The sequence below is a fragment of the Notolabrus celidotus genome, chromosome 9 (genome assembly GCF_009762535.1).
Source record: "Notolabrus celidotus isolate fNotCel1 chromosome 9, fNotCel1.pri, whole genome shotgun sequence".
Lineage (NCBI taxonomy): Eukaryota > Metazoa > Chordata > Actinopteri > Labriformes > Labridae > Notolabrus > Notolabrus celidotus.
In genome coordinates, this window is record NC_048280.1 from 7,837,356 (window position 1) to 7,857,714 (window position 20,359).

The following is a 20,359-nucleotide window of genomic DNA, read 5'->3' on the forward strand; positions in this document are numbered from 1 at the left end:
ACACTACCAGCCAAAGTATGGACACACATTCTCATTCAATGGTTTTTATTGATGTAAATTTTTTCAACATTGTAGTTTAATACTGAAGACACCAAAACTATTAAATAATCTGGTTTTGCCATAACATGGATTACAACGGTAGTCAAATAGAGCTATCCACTGTGTACTAACCCTACATCTGAACAACACAACTGATGGTCTCAAACACATTAAGAAGGCAAGTCGTTCTACAAATGAACTCTTGACAAGGCTCATGTTAATTAGAAACCATTCCAGGAGACCACTTCATGAAGCAGACTGAGAGAATACCAAGAGTGTGCAAAGCTATCATGGAGAAAAGGGGGCGACTTTACAGAATCTAAAATATAAAACATATTCTGGTTTGTTTAACACTTTTTTGATATTCAATAATTCCATATACGTTCTTTTATAGTTTTGATGTCTTCAGTATTAATCTACAGTGTTTCAAATAATTAAAATACATACAAACCCTTGAATTAGAAGGTGTTTCCAAACTTTTGACTGGTAGTGTATGTGTAAGTTATTGAAAATACACTGGTTTGGCCCAGTGGTAAAGTTGCATGCCCCATGTGCTGAGGCTATAGTCCTCTAGTGAGTGGCCTCAGTTTGATCCTGCATTTCACTCCCCACTCTTTCCCTGCTTTCTGCTTTATCCACTGTCCAATCCTCTCTGAATAAAAAAAGGCATAAAAAGACCCCAAAAACTTTAAGAAAGAAAAGTAACTGAATTCCAAACTGAGTTGCTGCATAATCACACACAGGCATGAACATTAAATCATGTTCATTGCCTCTTTGGATAAAGCATAGTCCTCATGGTAGAGTTTTGCCATCTTTAATGATACTTCAACAGAAAATGTACATCTTTTGGCTAGGAAACTCTGCTTGCTAACTTACTTCTCACTTCCAAACTTTAACAGAAGAGTTTTAAGCACAGACACTTCAGGGAGAGTGGCGAAGGCAGAGAGAGCGTAAACAACACTTATATGGTCAAAAAAGTGTATGGAATAAAATATAGTTTAGCTTGTTCCCTGGGCAAAAAAACTCCACACTAATGCACAAAGTGTACTATAAGCAGTACAGGGTCAATGTGCAATGAACAGACATTCATCCAGAACCCAATTTGGTGACTTACAGCGTGCTGTACTTCTAAAAACCTGCATTCAAACAGAGCCCATACCATCTTTTAGACATGTCTGTATTTGTCAGAGCACAATCTGGTTATAAAGGCTAATGAAACATGGGGAGGTATGAGAAAGAAGGCAATGACCTGCGAAGGTAAACAGCTTTTGAGGGATGATGTTTTGGTTCAAGGGCAACACACTGATAGAGGGCAAATAACAACTTCTTTGAAATCGAGGTACTCTCTCTTTCCCCTTGAGGAAAATAGGATGTCGCCTTCCCTGACAGAGACCTGTGGCTGAGGTTGATTGGATCGGACTGGATATATATGAAGAGGTGAGCTGAAGGGAGTAGGATCATTAAATAAAAAAAAACAACCAGATTATCTGATGCTAAGAAGTTTGAAAGATAAGGTGTCAGGATTTGCAAATCAGAGCATGAGATCAAAACATTAAGTCATAAAAAGCATTTTGAGGAACAAATGAAGATTTTTTAAGCGATTACAAAAAATCAAAGAGTGAAGAATGTAGAGAACAGGAAAACATTTTTGGAGATCAGTGTAATAATTAATCACACAGCAGAGCTCCAGATGTAATGTGTTGTCTAGACTTTTTGCCGAAGGGGAATTTGGACAGGAAAATGGAGCATGAATGTTTAATAAGCAAATGCTCCATAATGACAGTCAGCTGGATGCAATGACCAGCACTTAAGACCAAGGAAACTGGGTCATGCATGTATGTATGCACTGGGCTCTCAGAGTTCAGGCAAAACACTTGTTTTAAAGCAGGTAAGTTCAGGTCATTGGATTTGTGGACCAATAATGTGGCCGCTTACACATTGAGCGTTCACCTCAGTTCCTGGTCTTAGCTGTGGCCATATGGCAAGTTTAAAGATAGTGACACTCATAGTCAGCTCAAGATACAAAGTCTGGTCAGTTTGTGGTCTGTAATGATGTTGATGTATAGTTTGAAAGATTTTGTTTAGAAGGATTCCTTTTCCAATATCATCTGTCTATCCATTATCTTTCTTTATCTTTCAGGGTTGTGGGGATGCTGGAGCCTATCCCAGCTGTCAATGGGTGCAAGGTTGAGTACACCCAAATCAGGTCACCAACCTATCTCAGGACTACCACAGACAACCATTCACACACACACTCTCACACCTGACCATTTGCATGTTTTTGGACTGTGGGAGTGAGTTCTTGGAGAGAACCCAAGCATGCACAGGGAGAACATTCCAACTCCACACAGAAAAGACACATGCTTGACCAGGGTTCAAACCAGTAACAGCACAAGCCACAGCACCAACCACTGCGCCACCGTGCAGCCTTTGGCTTCAAACAAATAAAATCTAAATACCTGAAATGTCTAAAAATCATTAAAATATAAGCATGTCAGTCAGGGGCACCTATAGAGTAGCTTTGCATGATTTGCATCTCAGAAAACCTTTTATTTTATCTTTGACTGGTGTCAATAAAAACCCTTATTTCAGCACTTTTCAGCTTCCCCTTTGCATGCTTCATTTTGGCTACCTCTCCAGTGATATAAGTGAGAAACAGCTTGTGGGAGTTACTTTTCTCACAGCTTTGAAGTTGTGAGAAACGCCCCAAAAGTTCTACCGTTAAAACAAACGTCTGCAGCTAGCCGTTAGCGCTCACTTAGCCCGGTTAACATACGTTAGCTATTGTTATATTACTTGCAGCATGTGGTTCCGAGCCTTTATAGAAGGTCTTTATCGATGGAACAGTCGAGTGGCAAATCCAGCTTGTTCTGGCCTTTGTTTACAAAAGGAGTCAGAGCACAAACAGCTGCTGTCCTGAAATAATAAAAATTTCCAGCTGTTTTCTGGTGCCTTCATCTTTTGGAAGAGAGAGCAGCTGGGATTTTTCAATCACAACCAAAAGAACACTTAAAGGAAACTTTCCAAGACATAGTGGATTATTAACATGCAGAGCAGAGGAAAAACAGAGCGGTGAAATTGACTTCTACAGGCGAGAGAAAATTTGAAAGAACATCCGGGTGGGTATGCCCATGCAGAGCTACATTAGAGCTGTCTTGTGTTCATCCTTCAACATTGTCCTGGCAGGACGGCAAAGCCTGGCATCAGGTTTAGCAAAGTCTAACAAAGTACTTGAAACACTTTCAGGGATCCCAGGAAAACAACATTGTAACAATTTATGCAGGAAAATACAGATCAAAATGGGTCTCCTTTAACAAAGTTCCTCATTGATTCTAATAATGCCACAGCATCGACCTCTTATCTGCAACTTCTAATCTGTGATCGAGTGCTTTGTCTTCACCCCTGTACCTGGGGAACTCATGGTATTTGCCTCACTCCTCACTAAAGCTGTCAAAATGTCACTCTCTTGATTATTTCTTCCTATTGTTCAGGTATGAGTGTTTAGAGATCGTTGGGGTTACATTTGAAATAAAGTTAAGTTTTGTGGTGTTAAAAAAAAGCATGTGCATACGTGCATTAGGCCGTAAACACACCTATACTTCTCAGCCTGGATTGCACTCTTCATAGTAGGTATGGTCTCCCATGGTTTTTAAAATCAGTTAAGATCTAAAGTTGTCCAATGTGTGGCCCACCTTAGTAGGACCCAGTGTGACAATTCAGGAGAAAACTGAGACTCAGATGCAGAGAAAAGTCCAGTTCAGAAGACAAGGTTCCTTACCTGGCAGTTGAGGGGTCATACACAGCAAGCCAGGCAGCAAAGGCAGATAAATCCACAAAGGTTTAATCCACAAAACCAAAATCCAAAGAGCAAAGCAAAAGTCAGAAAACAAGGCTTGAGAGCATGGAGCCAAGAGACAGACAAAGGCAATCTCATCAGAGGGTGAGTGGAGGCACAGGTGTATATACAGGCCTGGCTAATTGCAAATGAGGCACAGGTGTATGTGTGGATGAAAGTGGGAAACAGAACAATGGGAGGAAGTAAGACTGGACCTGATACAAAGACACCAGGGTTACAAAATAAAACAGGAAGTGAACGCATAACACATAAAAACACAGTTACAGACTAAAAATAATATTGCATGCATGAAACAGACAGGTGTCCTCATGCTTATCCATGGGCTGCATACACATCAAATCAAACATTTTACACCTAAACTTTTTATGTAAAAATTGTTATATTTATTCAGATGAAATTAGTGTATTATACAGACAGTTTGAGCTGTTTGTATTGTAACAGTTAACTCTTAGCCCTCCAACAATGGGCCCAGTCAGCCTTTACTCCTCACATGAAACTTCCCACTTCCACTCATTGAAGATAAACCTCTCCTCCTTTTATTCACTTCTTTTTTTCCCCTTCTTTTACAGATTTTTCATAGTTTTCCACCATAAACAGACTGAATTCAAATTCACCTGACTTCTTTCTTCTCCTGCATATTGATATGATTACAGTTAGTCTTCTGGAGCCTGTTTGCTATTGAGAAATAACAGACCCTTGCTATGATATGTTGCTAATCACCAATCAGAACCAAGAACTTAATTAGGCTGTGTAATGAAAGATTTTAACACACTTCATTGGAGTTAATTCTTTAATAATGGAGAAAGTGAGTTCCATATGTCATAATTTCTGTGATTTTTACACCCACTGCTTCCAATAAGTGTCTGATCAAGTGCACCTATCTGCAGGATTGTGTCCCAGCACACTAAGGGTGAATCACATAAGGTGTATTTCAGAACTAACTGGAACAGCACACACTCAGTAACAGTTGACAAAACAGAGCCAAAACTTTCTCTGACACAAACCCATTAATAATGCATGAAATGTGTAAAACTGCATGAAACCTGTCCAAACCTCGAGTCCGATGGCTGCCTCCGTGTTTCTCAAGATGTCTGTAGCTGCTGAGTTCAGCGTTATTTCACAGCAAACATCCTTTTTGAAACCCAGAGTGTCTGTATCGTGGACAGAACATAGGAGATGTTGAATTTTGCCAAAAATCAACATCGCACTAGACAGCGTGTGGGAGCGTTTCCCTGCACATCTCATAGACAAGCAGTTTAAAATTAGCCACAACAAGGCCTCATGAGATGAGAGGACAAGCCCCACTAATGAGTCCCAGATTAATTTAAAGAATCTGCATAGCCACAGTTTGTCAGAAGCTCTGTCACCCCCCTGCTGGGAGAGAGTAGGCGCGACCCCATTTGGTTTCCCTCTCTTGCTCCTGACCTTGTCTGGGACATGTCAATCATTTTTCAAACATACTTCATATTTTTGTCAGTGCTCTTTGTGTGCTACATTGAATCATTTTCCGGCAAACTCAATCAGTCAAAAATGTTCCTGTAACGTTTCCTACATGAACCTCTGGCCTAAGGCACTTCTCTTTTTAAAAATATACACATTTTATACCTTACACAACAAGTCAGGAGCTGCAGAGTCCCTTCCTGCCATATTTCAGACACAACTGATTCTCTTTTTTGTTCAGTTGGTTAGCATACCTCTCAGTCAGTGGGAATTTAATTTTGCTTAAGCAGCATTTAGGAAAGCTAGTCTCAAATGTTAGATATGCCTTTGTTCCCTTAAGACCTTCATTGTCCTTTAGTATTGAGCACATCAGCCACATCGGGAAAGAGGGAATCTGTGCTGTACTATAAGGTTTAGTGGCATTATATCACCAGATTTCAGGATATTGATATTAAAGTAGTTTTTAGACAGTCTTTCTCCCCTTGTCAATTTGGGACAATCAATAAATCTGTATTTGTATAGCGCCAAACCACATCAAACGTTATCTCAAGATGCTTTTACAAACATAGAGGGTCTAGACTACACTCTGTTCTATTATCAACAAAGAACATCAAGACAGGGTAAGACTCACTCTTATCTCATCTTAACCATGAGTAGAGCACTTTGCAGCCTTTATCAAGTGACAGTGGAAAGGACAAACTTCCTTTAACAGGCAGAAACCTTGAGCAGAACCAGACTCGTGTTAGACAGACATCTGCCTCAACTGAGATGGGATTGGAAAGAGGGATTGAGGAGATGAAAAGAGAGAGATAGATGATAGTGGTAATTGTAGCCCCTGTCACATCTCTAACAGCTGGAGTCTGGCACGTTCACAGCAGCAGGCCGTCTACAGCAGCAACTCAGAGGAACCTATGAGATAAGGGAGCTCAGGGACTCCAGGCAGGTTTATGGTTAGTAACTTTAATGGGACAGGGAGAGTTAAAGTAAGTGATGGGGGGGATCCCAATGTGTTCAGTTCCCCAAGCAGTCTAAGCCTATAGCGGCAGAACTAAGAGCTGGTCCAAGCCTGAGCCAGCTCCAAACTTTAATCTTTATAGTCAGCCAAAGGATTCATACCAAAAAAATGAGAAATCACTAGTCAATACCATCTATATATAAAAAAGAAAAACTTACTTACACAAGTCTGTAAAACAAGAAAAAAAAGAAGAATGATGGGCTGCTGAGATGAAAACAAGAGATAAACTGCATTAAAAGTGTATTTGTTATAACACGTTGTGAATTTTCTGTTTCAAATGCAGCAGCGGGAGGTTGTTAAAGCTCAGCTTCCATACACAAAAGAGAACACCGCCTTGCTACTTCAATTGTTTCTTGCAATCTAATATCTGCCAAATGACAATGCGACTAGGAATATAAATAACAGACTGAATAGAGCGAGAGAAATATGTTTTAACAACAGACGTTTCAATTGACTTCACTGAATGAAGTGATAAAGGAAGAAGGCTCTTGCCACCGGGTCAATCAAACAGAGTGTAATAATAGAGATAGGTGAGACCGACATGAGGCGAATTGAAAACTTACACTCCAAAAATGAGAGATAGAACACTTGAAAAATCCTGACACCAACTCCCCCAAAGACAATTTCTGCTATGAAAGTAAAGGGATTTATTGACTCTGAGTTCTCTCTTCACCTACAAAACTCTAAGCTTTGGGTTGGGGAAAGGTGTGTCTGTCTTTTTGTAATGTGACTTGGAGAAAATAAAGAGATTCAAACTAATGACCAAAAACAACAGAAATAATGGGTTGGTATAGGACAGAAGAATGGATATAAAGCATGGCAGGACTGGGCAAGTGAGCCAAGAATGAAAACATAACTGAGTAATCCTCAACCCGCTCCCCAAAAAATGTGATTTCATGATATCCTATTCACTAAATATGATTGGCAGAGCCAGATTTTTTTTTAAATACTCGTCAAGTCAAAGTATGTAATCCGCAAAAATTTGGATCCATAAAGAAAGATACTTAGCTTTTGTACAAGTCATTTTTATTTTTATTTTTTTGTGAGCCCCCCAAAAAGAAAGATAATCATTGCTATTGAGCTAATCATGCAGACCACATATGTTACCATGCTAGCACACATGGCTAACTGGCATAGTATTACAGAGTGTTGTACCCAAGCATAACATGCACAGGTATTAAAGGCATATTTATGTTTTTTTTAAAGGGGGTTGTATAACATAATTGTCATTAGTAAGTGTCCACTTGTATTCACAGTAAACAGCATGCTGGGGCAGTTGACAAATTTCAGTTTGTTTCATGAAGAGTTAAAAACTCCTCACGGGAGCTTTGTGATTGCTTCAGTCAAGGCAGATGTCTGTGTAACATGAGTCTGGTTCTGCTCGAGGTTTCTGCCTGTTAAAGGAAGTTTGTCCTTGATGCTGTAACTTGCTAAATGCGAAAAAGTGCTCTGCTCATGGTGGATTGAGATGAGATCAGACTGAGTCCTGCCTATTAGAGGGGACCGGCTCTTATCCAGTCCCAGACGTTTGTTCTAAATGTTTGGATGAGAGGAACTTTGCTACATTGTTTGTGGGAATGCCCAAAAATTCAGATGTTTTGGAGGGATGTTGTTGGATGTTTGTCAGAGATGTTTGGTGTCAAGGTCCCTTTGAATGTTAAACTTTGTGTGCTTGGAATATATCCGGACTTTGGGCAGAGTTCAGGACAGACCAGGCTCCTGGACTTTGGACTTCTTCAAGCTCGTAGAGCTATCGCACTTTGTTGGAAAAGGATGGACGCCCCATCTTTGAAAATGTGGATAGAGGAGCTTTTGGGCAGCGTTGGACTGGAGAGACTGACATATATTGTCAAAGGCAAACTGAAAGACTTTATTCAGCTCTGGGAGCCATACATGGCTATCATCAGGGATGTACATGCAGACTTTCTCTTAAATAAACTGTGGAAATCACAATTGGTTATTTTAATTTAATTTATTTTGCACACTTGCCAATTGATTTTGGTACGGGCAGATGGGGTAGGTGTTTGTGTTTGTGTGTGTGTGAGTGTGTGTGTGTGTGTGTGTGTGTGTGTGTGTGTGTGTGTGTGTGTGTGTGTGTGTGTGTGTGTGTGTGTGTGTGTGTGCTGGATGAGTCTATCTAAGCTCTTGACTGTTACTGTATGTAATGAAAAATTGTCAATAAACATATTGTGAAAAGAACAGAAAAGAGGGGACTGGCTCTTATCCTGTCTTGATGTTGGGTCTTTGTTAATAATTGATTGATTGATTGATTGATTGATTGATTGATTGATTGATTGATTGATTGATTACTTTTACAGTGTTCTTACTTTCAAATTAGCTAACTGGAAACTTTTTTAAACCAATCTGAGATAGACTTCTAATCCAATATTTGGCAGTTAGCTTGCCAACAAACTCACATTAAATAACCTAGTGATAGTCCAGCCCACCTAGCAAAACAAGAGTCAAGACCAAGGCCCCGCTGGGAATAAAATCTGGTTATGGTATTTTTCATTTTGACTGTGCTCTCTCATTTTGTCTTGTGTTTTGAATATTTTCTGTTTTCCCTTTAAAAAAAATAATGTTTTTAATTGAATGTGTTGGGGGAGGAGGGAACAGAGTAGCCTTTGGGACACTGTAACTCAAATCAGGCTGTTCCAACGCCTAGTGAGTCTGTCGGCTGGCTTTTTTGCCAAAAATGTATTTTACGATATCGCTGGTGGTGGCCTTCAGAGATCTCAGACTTAAACTGTTCATTGTGGCATTTTCCAGAAATTTCAGGTTGCAAGGCCATGTCAGGTCAGGGTTGAGCCCCAATGGTGTTTGTCTGGGTCTGAGATGACCAATTATTTCCATGTTTCAGAATCCTGATTGTTAAGCCATCTGTACCGTGTATTAATATCTCCTGTTGAATCTGCCAGTGTTATCCAAGCAAACAACAAACGTGTCGAGAGTGTGTGTGAATTTGAAAAGCTTGTCAGGTGTGGCAACAGTAATTAAGCTTAGCAAACGGTCAATTATGTAGTCGCTGCTCTCATTGATCAAACTCCTCTGACACTTTTCTCATCTCTTATCGCACCATTTCTATCCACCTAGAGATGAGTTATGTAAAATCAATTCTTAAATTAAAAACAGCACCACAGATGCTGTCTATCTTTTGAAATCCCTGAGTGGAATGAGTCATGTTGGCCACAACAAGCGTTCAATTTAATTAATGGTCAAAAATCAGGAACAGAATGCTGTGCAATTCTGGTAATGCTCATTATCCCTGTGTTTTTGTTCTCTGCTTGTTTTTGTAATAATGGAGAATCCAACGGAAAATAGCATGTTGTCACAGGAACACCATGTGGACATTAAGCAAAATCAACTATATTATGCTAAGTAGGTAGGTTGGCTGACCTAAATTGTGGACTAAACAGACATGTTCTGGCTCAAATCTCTGTTTAATTAAGACGGGTAGATCGATAGATGCAAGGGAAGCAGTGTGATCACAATATGTTTGTAATGTGATGTATTTCATGCACTGAAAGTCTTTCTTGAAACTCAATATCTTTCCAGCACTATTCTTAATATTTTTGTCAGAGTGCAGTCCTGGAGAGCTGTCACGGCCCTGATCTTAGAAAAATCATCCCTCTGTCCTCTGCAGCTTAAATTCTTCTTTATGGGGCAAGGACACTTACTTCTATCTTGAACCAATGAATAATATTTAAACTCTGACTTTCTTCACTCCCTCCTTTAGACTGCTAGACAGATTTTTATCCAATCCGCTGATGTGTCCTTGACTAAGAAACTTGTGATTTGTCAATCTCCTACAGATATATTGTGGTATTTTGGAGCTAGTTTGTAGTAAGAACTTTACTAAATGTTCTAACACAGCTAAAACCACCATTTCCTCCTCTTAAATTGTACACAAATGTGAAAGCTCAAAAAAGATTGAGGTGTCTTGCATTTCAGTTGCCTTCTGCCAAACATGCAGTTGCTCACAATAGATGATTTCAAGGCTTTCTCTTTGAATTCTCCCTCCCACTCATCGGCAAGCAGCCCACAACCAAGGGACAGGGAGCTGCACGCAGACTTTGTGGATGAGGCACCAGCAGGTCAGAATGGCTGTGTACCCCGTGGCCATTCGATAAGCTCATTTGCATGCTGGCTGTGTTGGACTCTGCCCCGGTCACATTTGCATTTCACAGGTGGAAATTACAGCCACCTCAACCATGACACATCAATACCTCTTTGTTGGTAAGTGAATAAAGCACTACTCTGCCCCGTTCAGTAACAGGTGGTCTTTGCTTTCTAAAAAAAGACATAAATGGACAGGTATTATAAGCGTGTAATTAGTTTATTTGACTCTATAAACAGTAGGGGAGTGAAAGAACAAAGAGGGCTGGACTGTGGGATAAAATCAAGGTCAATTTTACAAACTGAGCTGAAACGTGCAACAACTATCTTTAGCAAACCCTCCCTTTTCTCGTCTAACCCATGATGGAATGTGCACCCTATTAAGTAATTAGAAGGAGCCACAGATAGAGTCTGATTAATAAAGAATGCAATCAAAGCAACAATTACTACAATATGTTGGGGACGTTTGGTGTTAATGGGTCTTAAATGGAGTGATTGCACAGAGGAACACAGCAGAGTTACATACTGTGCTGTAGCTCCAAGATAATTATCTCAGTCTCATTATCCAACCTGTTTATGATTCTCCTCAGTTCTTTAGTGTTTTGCGGCTCTGGATGCAGCACAGATGCATGCTGCAAAATAGCCATGGCTTCAAGGGACTTACATTTAATAACAAAGGAAATGTGGTGCTATTGTAATAGGTAGTGTTCAACTAAATGTCAACTTGCTGAGACCAATAAAAGAAAATCCAAAATCCTGTTTCAAATCTTTCTTCAATTTCTATGCAAAGGAAATCTTAGCCTCTGTAAAAAAAACATGAGGGCAAAGACATCCTGGTAGGGTTTCATGCAGCACCATTTATAAAGGATTATCAGGAAAACATGGATATGGTGAGCTTAGCTTATCTGCTGCAACCTTGAAATGTGTTATGGCCTGTCTTTGAATTTTTTTTTTTACCTTGAATATAAAGTTTGTCATTTTTACAACATCAGTTTCCCAAAAAGTTGAGACACTTTTTGGAGAGAAAAACAGATTTTGATGGTTTACAAATAATTCAAAGTCTATATTTAATTGAAAATACTGCAAAGAAGCATATTAAATGTTGAAATAGTTGGGATTTTGGATGAAAAGTATATGCACATTTTAAATTGAATGCCGACGCATATTTAAAAAATTGGGACCGGGACAAGAAAACACTGAAAAGTTGTGAAATGCTAAATACAACACCTGGAGGAACATCTCACAAACTACTACTAGGTTAATTTGTGACTGATTATTAACATGACAGGGTGTAAAAAGTGCATCCCAGATGGGCTGAGTCTCTCATACATAAAGACTGAAAGAGGCTCACTATTCTGTGGGAGACTGCGTGAGCATATAGTCTAACAATCTCAGAGGAATGTTCTGCAGAGTAAAATTGCAAAGAATTTGAGGATTTTATCACCTAGAGTACAAAATATCATTACAAGATTCAGAGAATATGGCGAAATATCTGTACAAAAGGCATGACTCTAGTGGAAATCACTGTATGGGCATAAACCGCTGTCTGTGAACACAGTTTGCTGCATCCACTTAGGTAGGTTAAAGCTGTAACATGGAAAGAGGAAACCGTCTCTAAACATGATCGGAAATACTGACGACTTCTCTGGGCCTGAGCTTATTTAAGGTGGACTGAGGTAAAGAGGAAAACTGTCCTGTGGACTGATAAATCAAATTCTTACATACTTTTTGGAAATCATGGATGCTGCATCCTTCACTCTAAAGAGGGAAAGGGACCATGTGATGTTAAAATATGAGGGGATGCAACACAATAGTAAAGATGCCCCAAGCCCAACTGTTTAGTAATATGTTGCTGTCATTAAACTTTTCTGGGTGATCGTGTTCAACTCTTGGAATTGCTTGGTTGGTGTCATATTAGGCAATTAATAGCACGCTATTAGAACCGCCAATATTCATATTTCCCCCTGCAAATATTTACAGCCAGTAAAAGACGTCAGCAGGAGATTATTTGACATAGAACACAATTTACACATGTAGAGGATAAGATTAGAAAGAGGGCGCCAAGATAGACACAAAATGAATGTTCCTCACTGGAGCTTTAACTTCTGAAAAACAGTCAATACATTTGGTAAAGGACTGTTGTCCAAGCTACAAAATGAACTTTCAATCAATTCCTTATACCTATATGGTAACGTGCACATTCATTTTGATTTGCCCTCTAATGCTGCCCTTAAAGACTCCCACATCACACACAGCATATGCACCATATAGATTTTCCAGCCTTACAACTTGTGTGCCAAGTCAGGAAGATGGGGTAAGGAGATTATCGCCCTCGCCGTCCATCCTGAACGACCTCCTTTTGCATACGTGATTCTCAGGGCACACATTCAGTTTCTGCAGCGGGTGCACGTTTCCCTCTATGTCAGCACATCAGATCATCAGATCATCTTTAAATTCACACTGCATATTCTGCAAGCTTCACGAGGGATTTCCATTCCTGAGAGACCTTCCTCTGAAGACAATACAGGATGTATCAGAATCATGCAGCTCTTTCTGACCCTGTTTGGGACCTATAGATGCTTTTTATTTCCAGAGAAGAATTGCTTGAACTTTTGTTCAGTAAGGTCAGTGTTTGTGCATCACGACAGAACATCAGCACTGACAGCAAATACTGATGTATGATCAGCAATCCAGCTTTCCATTTTGCTCCCCAATAAAAAAACAGACCAGACAATCACGTTGTCCACTACTCATGATACAGATGTTATTAGAAATGGAGGCCTTCATCTGTTCATCCGTACATCATAAATGGAAAAATGTGAAAAGGGATCACACAGAGTGCGCTATAAGGTACAGTATATGCCTTTTAAAGACCGAAAGTTTGACTGGTAATAAAAGTGCTTTTGGGGGGAATGTCCATCAAATGTACTAATAGCCAATCCATTCAACCTCCTATATGTTATCAAATACAGCAGCCAGTATGTTGGCCAAGCACATCAATATGTGATATTTGATACTGTAAAATCTGGAACATAAATTGCACCAGCATTCATGACCCAGTCTGTTTCAGGAAGTCTCTCAGAGGAAAAAAGGTTTAAATTTTCATCCTGTGTGACAACAACAGTTGCGGTCAGCAACTCCACATGTAGTTTCTATGCAGCTGTGCAGCTCTTTCTAACCATCTGTTTTCACCATGTGGAGTTTGAAATCGTGCCAGCTATCGATACAGAAGTTGAGCTTAGCCTTGGGTAACTTTGATAGATGTGAAGCTCTCGTGCCACCAACCTCTGCTGGTCACTTGTTTTAAACTTTGGAACTTGTTTTTGACCTAATCAGGGAAAAAAGCTGTTAGAAGGTGGCGCTTGTATCTAGCATACTTTGTTCAGGTCTGCTGAATCTGCTGACAGCTTTAAAAAATTACTAAAAAAGCATTTGTATACACAAGCCTTCACAGAACCTGCCTAACCTCTACTGTATGTATTTTGTTTTTATCTTGCTTGTTTTTATTGTTTTATTGTTTTGTGCCTGTAAAGCAGCTTGTAACTGAGCGATTTAAAAGTGCTATATAAATGAATTTTTACTTACTTACTTCCTTCAGCAAAGAGCCCCCCCCCCCCCCCCTTCTTGAAGTGCCAATTTCTGTGTAAAATACTTACCCCCGATGAAACACCTCTCTGCATTTTAGACTGGTGCATTGGTCACTACAGTAAATAGGATGCAGGCCAATTTTTTTTTATTTACACCTCTATTATTCCTTCTTGTATGCAGTCATCTAGTTTGTTGCTTTTTGTGGTGTTGAAGTTTGTTCAGATGTATTAAGAATGCACAAGAAGTCAGACAATGGAGGTCCAGACAAAAGGAGAATTCAAATACCATGTGAAACGCCTCTCATTGAGGATAATTGCAGTTAGAAAGACAAGAAAGGCTTTTTCTTCAGTATGCTGTCAATCATCTGGTCTAACTCCTTGCCCCTTGCGGCAGTTTCATTCATTATAGGGCTAAGATAACCATGTTTAATAGATTGTAATATAGGAAGAATAATGGAAGTTATTATTAAATTGTTGTTGGCCGGGAGCTGGTTCACTCTAAGTCGAAACATGAAAAAACGGTTCTCAATTGAAACTGCCTTTGTCAGAACAAAATCAGAACATTGTGATGCAGTTTGTACAGTTAAATTCTGTCCTCTGTCTGTCCTCAAGAAGAGCAGAAAACGACTCTTAAATACTTTTTTGTTGAATGCAGGTCTGATCAATCTCTTGTCCTTTATTCATATCACATAGTCTGCTGAAGTGGCAAATCTATGCTCATGAAGAGTGCAGGGTGGAGGAGTTAAACCTGTCTCAACTTGTGCTGCAACACCACATCAAATCTGTGCACGCAACACCTTCATGGTAGAGTTTTTTAATGCGCAGTATAATTTTAGCACTTAATCCTTCAGCCAGAGGTTAAAATGAATGTGACAACTTTGCAGAATTGTCTTGACAATCCGAGTCAATCCTATTTGTAAATCTTCAACACTATAAACCTATAACCAGAACTGCATCCTAATCAGTTTTACAGCCCACTGATTTAGTCAAACCCTTTTCCTCTCCCCGTGGAATTGATTGATATCCAATGTTAAACAGCAGGCTAGAGTGCACAGCACATAATCGCAGCATGCACAACCTTCCTCACCTTTTGGATGCTCTGCGACAGCCATAAAAGAAGTGTGTAAAACAACTGCCAGCCTTTGTGACCTCCTGCTGGAGACAGTTCACGGGGCACACTGTCTCACATTGTGGGCATGGCTGTTTTATCTCTGCAGGCAACCTTGAGAGAGATGAACACCAAAACTGTAAGACTGGGAAGGGGAGGGAAGGAAACTGGTTGTGGGGAGATTTTGAGAGACAGGAGTAGACACAGAGAGAGTGAAATGGGGAGTGAGAGAGCATAGGAAAGAAAATGACTTGGCAGTCACCCAGGTGGATCATTACCTTCTGCTCCACAAATGTGATGTAGTGGAGAAGGTGAAACTGATAGTTTGGAAATGAGAGGAGGGTGCTGGACTGATACTTAATCATTACCACCGCTGCACCGTGGCAGATAGCAGCTCGGGGCTTCAAGGTGTTCTCCCCTGATGTTCACTGGAACAGATCGACAAGCTTGTTCTCCGCCTCCAAAGGGAGGAGTGTGGCGTGAAGCGATTAAAAACACACTGCCCACTTTGTAACTGTCCGCTAAGCGCCTGGGCCCGGCGAGAAAATGTTTGCTCTGTTTCTCAGCGGTGATTTGATTTATTGGCGCTGCAATGTAAACACCACATGTGGACGCTTCACTGATCTTTTCACATGCATGTCCTATTTCCGCTCTGCTAAATATGGAGAGTATACATCTGGCGACTTTCAAGCTGCATGTTTACGCTCTGCAATGTCAATGCACATCCATGTGACTGTCTTTGGAGTGTCTAATGATGCCTTTAACACATAAGTGAGGTGACATGAGGTCAGAGGAAGGGTTAAATTATAGAGGTTGGCGTAGCCTGGTGTGATGCTTTTCAAAATAGTTTATGTACGGTTGAGGTTTCAAAATAACTCTGATATTTCTGTACACAACCTGTAGTTTCAACAAAATAGCAGTACTGTATTTTTCCAATGTTATTTATCTCTTTAAGTATTTATGTGTTTAAGGGATAGTTTGGTTTCTTTAAAGTGGGGTTGTGTTTAGTTTTGTCAAAAGTAAGGATATTATCCACAGAGGATGCTGGGCCCCTTTGAAACCGGCACGTACGCTTGGCTATCACCCGCTGCAGATGGGGTCAACACCACCATGTAATTTAGCTAATATTAAGAAAGGCCAACCCAAACATTACTGTCAGTGTATGTTATATTTAGGCATTTCTCAGTGCTTTAAATTGCCACCAGAAAGCCAATTTGTTTGAGCAATATTTTCACACCCTGCTTTGCACACTGTATGTGTTTCCCGCCTGCAGCACACTGATCAGATAATCAGGCCTTTGCTGTACGAGTCAACTTGACTTTTGCCCCGTACACTGATATATTTAGAATCTTGATATTTGTGCATCTCATTTTGACATAATATTAACAACAACTGCTGCACATTGTTCAGCTGACACTACCGGCAGTACTTGAAGACATATTTCCATTCAGCCTTTGCGGTTCCGCGTTGTAAGCTGTGGAGAACCGATGTTGCTGACCACTCTTTCTGACCCAGGGTGTTGTAGGCGTACATACTGTGGTCTGCCAGTCAGGTAGTTGACAATCCAGGACACGAGAAGAGCCTCCACCTGCATCGCTGTCAGCTTCTCACCCAGTAGATCTGGCCTGATGGTGCCGAAAGCACTGGAGAAGTCAAAGAACATGACCCTCACAGTGCTCTCAGGCTCGTCCAGGTGAGCTGGTAGGCAAACTGGAGTGGATCCAAGAGGGACCTGACCATCGGCCGAAGCTGCTCCAGGATGAGTCTTTCCAAGGTCTTCATGATGTGAGATGTTAGTGCCACCGGTGTATAGTCCTTCATGTCGCTAGGGTGCAGCGCCTCTTAAAAAGAAATGGCACTGGCCTGTTGTGTACTTCACAGCATTTGTGAAGAACATGGCGACAACTTCCGTGAGGAGCACCCAGACAGGCATGTGGTCATACAGCTTCCTTTTCATGCATTACATGAGCATGGTGCTCTGGAAGGAACAGACATCTGAGCTGCACTGTTGGCTTATTTCAACAGAAGGGACAAGTGACATTTTTTAAGTTGCCAAAAATAACACTCCTTGAAGCAATATTGTCATTGTTCCTCTATTGATTAAAAATCCACTGAGCCACAGACAGTCCTCTTATTTCATTTGTTCAAAAACAACTTTTATATTTATGTACAAGCTTTATAATGCATTGATTTTAACTGTGGCAATAACAGTGGGCTGCCTAGTAATATTTTGAACTATTGACCAATTCAGCATTCAATCATTCATTCATTATATTTATTTCTCATTTATATAAGCAACCACATCCAGACACCAGTATAGTCTAATTCTTTTATTAACTATCTTATTGAAAGCGTAATGTTGACATACTCCAACAGAGTGGATGGGTGACGGGTGACATTTTTTCTTTCTCAAAACTGCACAGCCTAGCAAACCTGTTGTCTTTTGTGTTAAACCAATCAGTATTGTCATTACCCATTTCTCTATTGATAAAAAAAAAAACGCTTCAGACAGATCTCTTTTTTGATTTTTATTTAAAAAGTGACTTATGAAACATATATACAATATTTGTGTGGCTGCAGCAATCATGTTGGCCTTTCCTGGGCTTTCATCACCTCAACCATTCGGCCCATAAGCCCAAGGAAGGCCCGCGACTCAGCCTCCATCCTCTCCATCCGTCGCAGTAGCAAGGCATGCATGCCTTCTCTCTGCTGCATAAGTCTCTCCTCCCGCTGCATCAGTCTCTCCTCCCGCTCATCCACCCTCTCCAGCCGTTGCAGCAGCAAGGTATGCATGGCTTCTCTCTGCTGCATCAGTCTCTCCTCCCGCTCATCCACCCTCTCCATCCGTTGCAGCAGCAAGGCATGCATGTCTTCTCTCTGCTGCATCTGTCTCTCTTCCCGCTCATCCGCCCTCTCCAGTAGATGCAGCCGCTCAGTGGTGCTGTCCCGCTTCCTTTTAACTATGTACAAAAACAGTAAGTAAAAGGTTTAGATAACTAAATAGTGTCAGGATGTTGCAGATCATTTATATACATATTTTACTAACCCATGAAGGGAAACTTGTATGGGGCTATATGAGCACACAAGGATATGCAGTGGACCAGTATGACCAGTGTAATTCCTACCTTGTATGGGCCGAGGCGTTGATGAGTCCTGAGCAGAGATGCTTGATGGTGAGGGTGAGCTGCGGGTTGACGGTGGCTCAAGCTTCACGTCGACCTCTGCATGCTCAATTGCAGAAAACTCTGGAAACAACAAAATGAGAACACAATGAACGAAACTCTTCCATTACACTTCATACAATGACGGCCTAGAAGCCATATGTTGAGTAGTAAGTAAGCAAGTGCCAAAACGCAGCATGCCTACTTTAGTAGCATGCTAGCGCCAGTTATTGTTACCACCATCCTAGCAAGCTAGCTTATGAGGTGTTGGCGAGCTAACTTTACCCAAACATAACTACAGGGTTTAACGTAACATTGATTATAAAAAGTGAGTAGCACATATCATATATGTAAATAAGACAAACAACAACACAACTTACCATTATCCATAGAGCTCTGGATGTTGAGCGGGTCATCAACCATCAAATCAAGGACCGCCATTGAGTCAAAGGCCCCGTTGAGTTGGCATGACGTTCTGTCGCCAAGAATCGAATCAAGCACCTTAAAGTTGGCGTTGCTCCAAGGGCGTCCGCTCCCGCTCTCACCGAGGACCTTTTTTTGGTCCCGGTATTCCCTTTTGAGCTTTTTTAGCTTGTTACTTATTTGGTCAATGCTTCTGTCGAACCCTGATCTTGATATCTCTTGCCGGATCTCTTCTAGAATGGATTTGGTCCTGGTCGCTCCCTCCAGCTTTTTCTGGATCTCCTGCGAGGACCAAACCGCCAGGAGGCAGCCTGTCTCCTCGGCCGACCACTGTTTTGCCTTGGAATCCATTAGTCTTTTTTATTTTTTCGCTGCAGGACAATGACAGAAACACGTTTGGTTTGTGTTTTTGAACACAGAACCCCGCCCACCAACCCTCCCCCTGACGTAAGTGGGTGGTGGTTCTAGACCAATAAAGACTTGGAGCCGCTCTGGAACTGGTTTTCCCGGCCGGGAGCCAGTTCACTCACAGTCGAAACATGAATAACCAGTTCTCAATTGAGTGCCAGCTCCGAACCGGCCCTGAAACTGCCTCAGACAAAAGGGGTATTTAAGGACCCTGGGGCTGACACCATCAGGGCCTGCAGCTTTGCCTGCATGGTGTTTCGTCAGCTGTCTTCTAACATGGTCAGCAGTGAAGAACAATGTGAAGGTGATAGGAGGGGGGTTGGAGTCGTCAGTTGAGAGAGGGCTGCAAGAGTGGAGGTCAGAAGGGGGGTGAGGTGGTGAATAGGACCTGAAGATGTCCTGTGAGGAGGAGGAGGGGTAGCAAGGGAGGGCCGTGGAGAAGCTGGCGGCAGCTGGCAGGCAGCAGAGACAGGGGAGAGAAGAGCAGGAGCTGTATCAAATCTGTTAAAGAACAGATTCAGCTCGTTGGCTCTGTCCAGGCTGCCTTCAACGCCTCTGCTGCCAAGAGTCCTGAAACCTGTGATGGTCTTTATGCCACTCCAGACCTCTCTTGTGTTGTTTTGCTGAGGGTTTCTCTCCAGCTTCCTCCTGTAGTTGTCCTTTGCCTCCCTGATCTTCACTTTCAGCTGCCCTTGGATTGTCCTTGTCTCGGCCAGATTACCATCTCTGAGAGCCCTCTTCTTGGCATTCAGAATGGCCTTGATGGCCTTTGTTACCCACGGCTTGTGGTTTGAATAACAAAGGCCAGTCCTTGATGAAACGATGCAGTTCACACAGAAGTTGATGTAGTCCATGATGCACTCTGTGAGCTCATTGATGTCCTCTCCATAGGGCTCACAGATACCTCTTTTTGACCAACACGAACCGGGTTGTATTTTTGGGCTGGTGCTCACGCTGGTTCGGAGCTGGTTGAACCTGCAATCCAACATGACCCTGTTTGTTTTTCCACGCGCTTGAGCCCGTGGAAGAGGCACGTCATGACGTCAGATTTATGCAGGGTTCCCACTCTTTTCCAGAGATCATTTTCCAGGACATTTCCAGGACATTTTCAGTGATGATCAAGCTGGTATGACCGTCTAAATTTAGTTCCTAATTTAGTTCCTAAATAGTCTAATATGTTCCTCTCAGTGGAAGTCTACATTGAAA

The 20,359-nt window shown here is 41.3% G+C and overlaps 1 protein-coding gene across 1 annotated transcript; it reads right to left on the reverse strand.

The window, feature by feature from the left end:
• Positions 1 to 17,706: 17,706 nt before the first annotated feature.
• Positions 17,707 to 18,963, reverse strand: LOC117819566 (putative golgin subfamily A member 6-like protein 3). The gene is made up of 3 exons (XM_034692997.1): positions 18,703 to 18,963; positions 18,287 to 18,406; positions 17,707 to 18,121 (listed from the first exon to the last, which is right to left on the reverse strand). The coding sequence occupies exons 1-3, from the start codon at positions 18,761 to 18,763 to the stop codon at positions 17,745 to 17,747; spliced, it is 558 nt and encodes a 185-aa protein (XP_034548888.1). The 5' UTR covers positions 18,764 to 18,963; the 3' UTR covers positions 17,707 to 17,744.
• Positions 18,964 to 20,359: the final 1,396 nt, after the last annotated feature.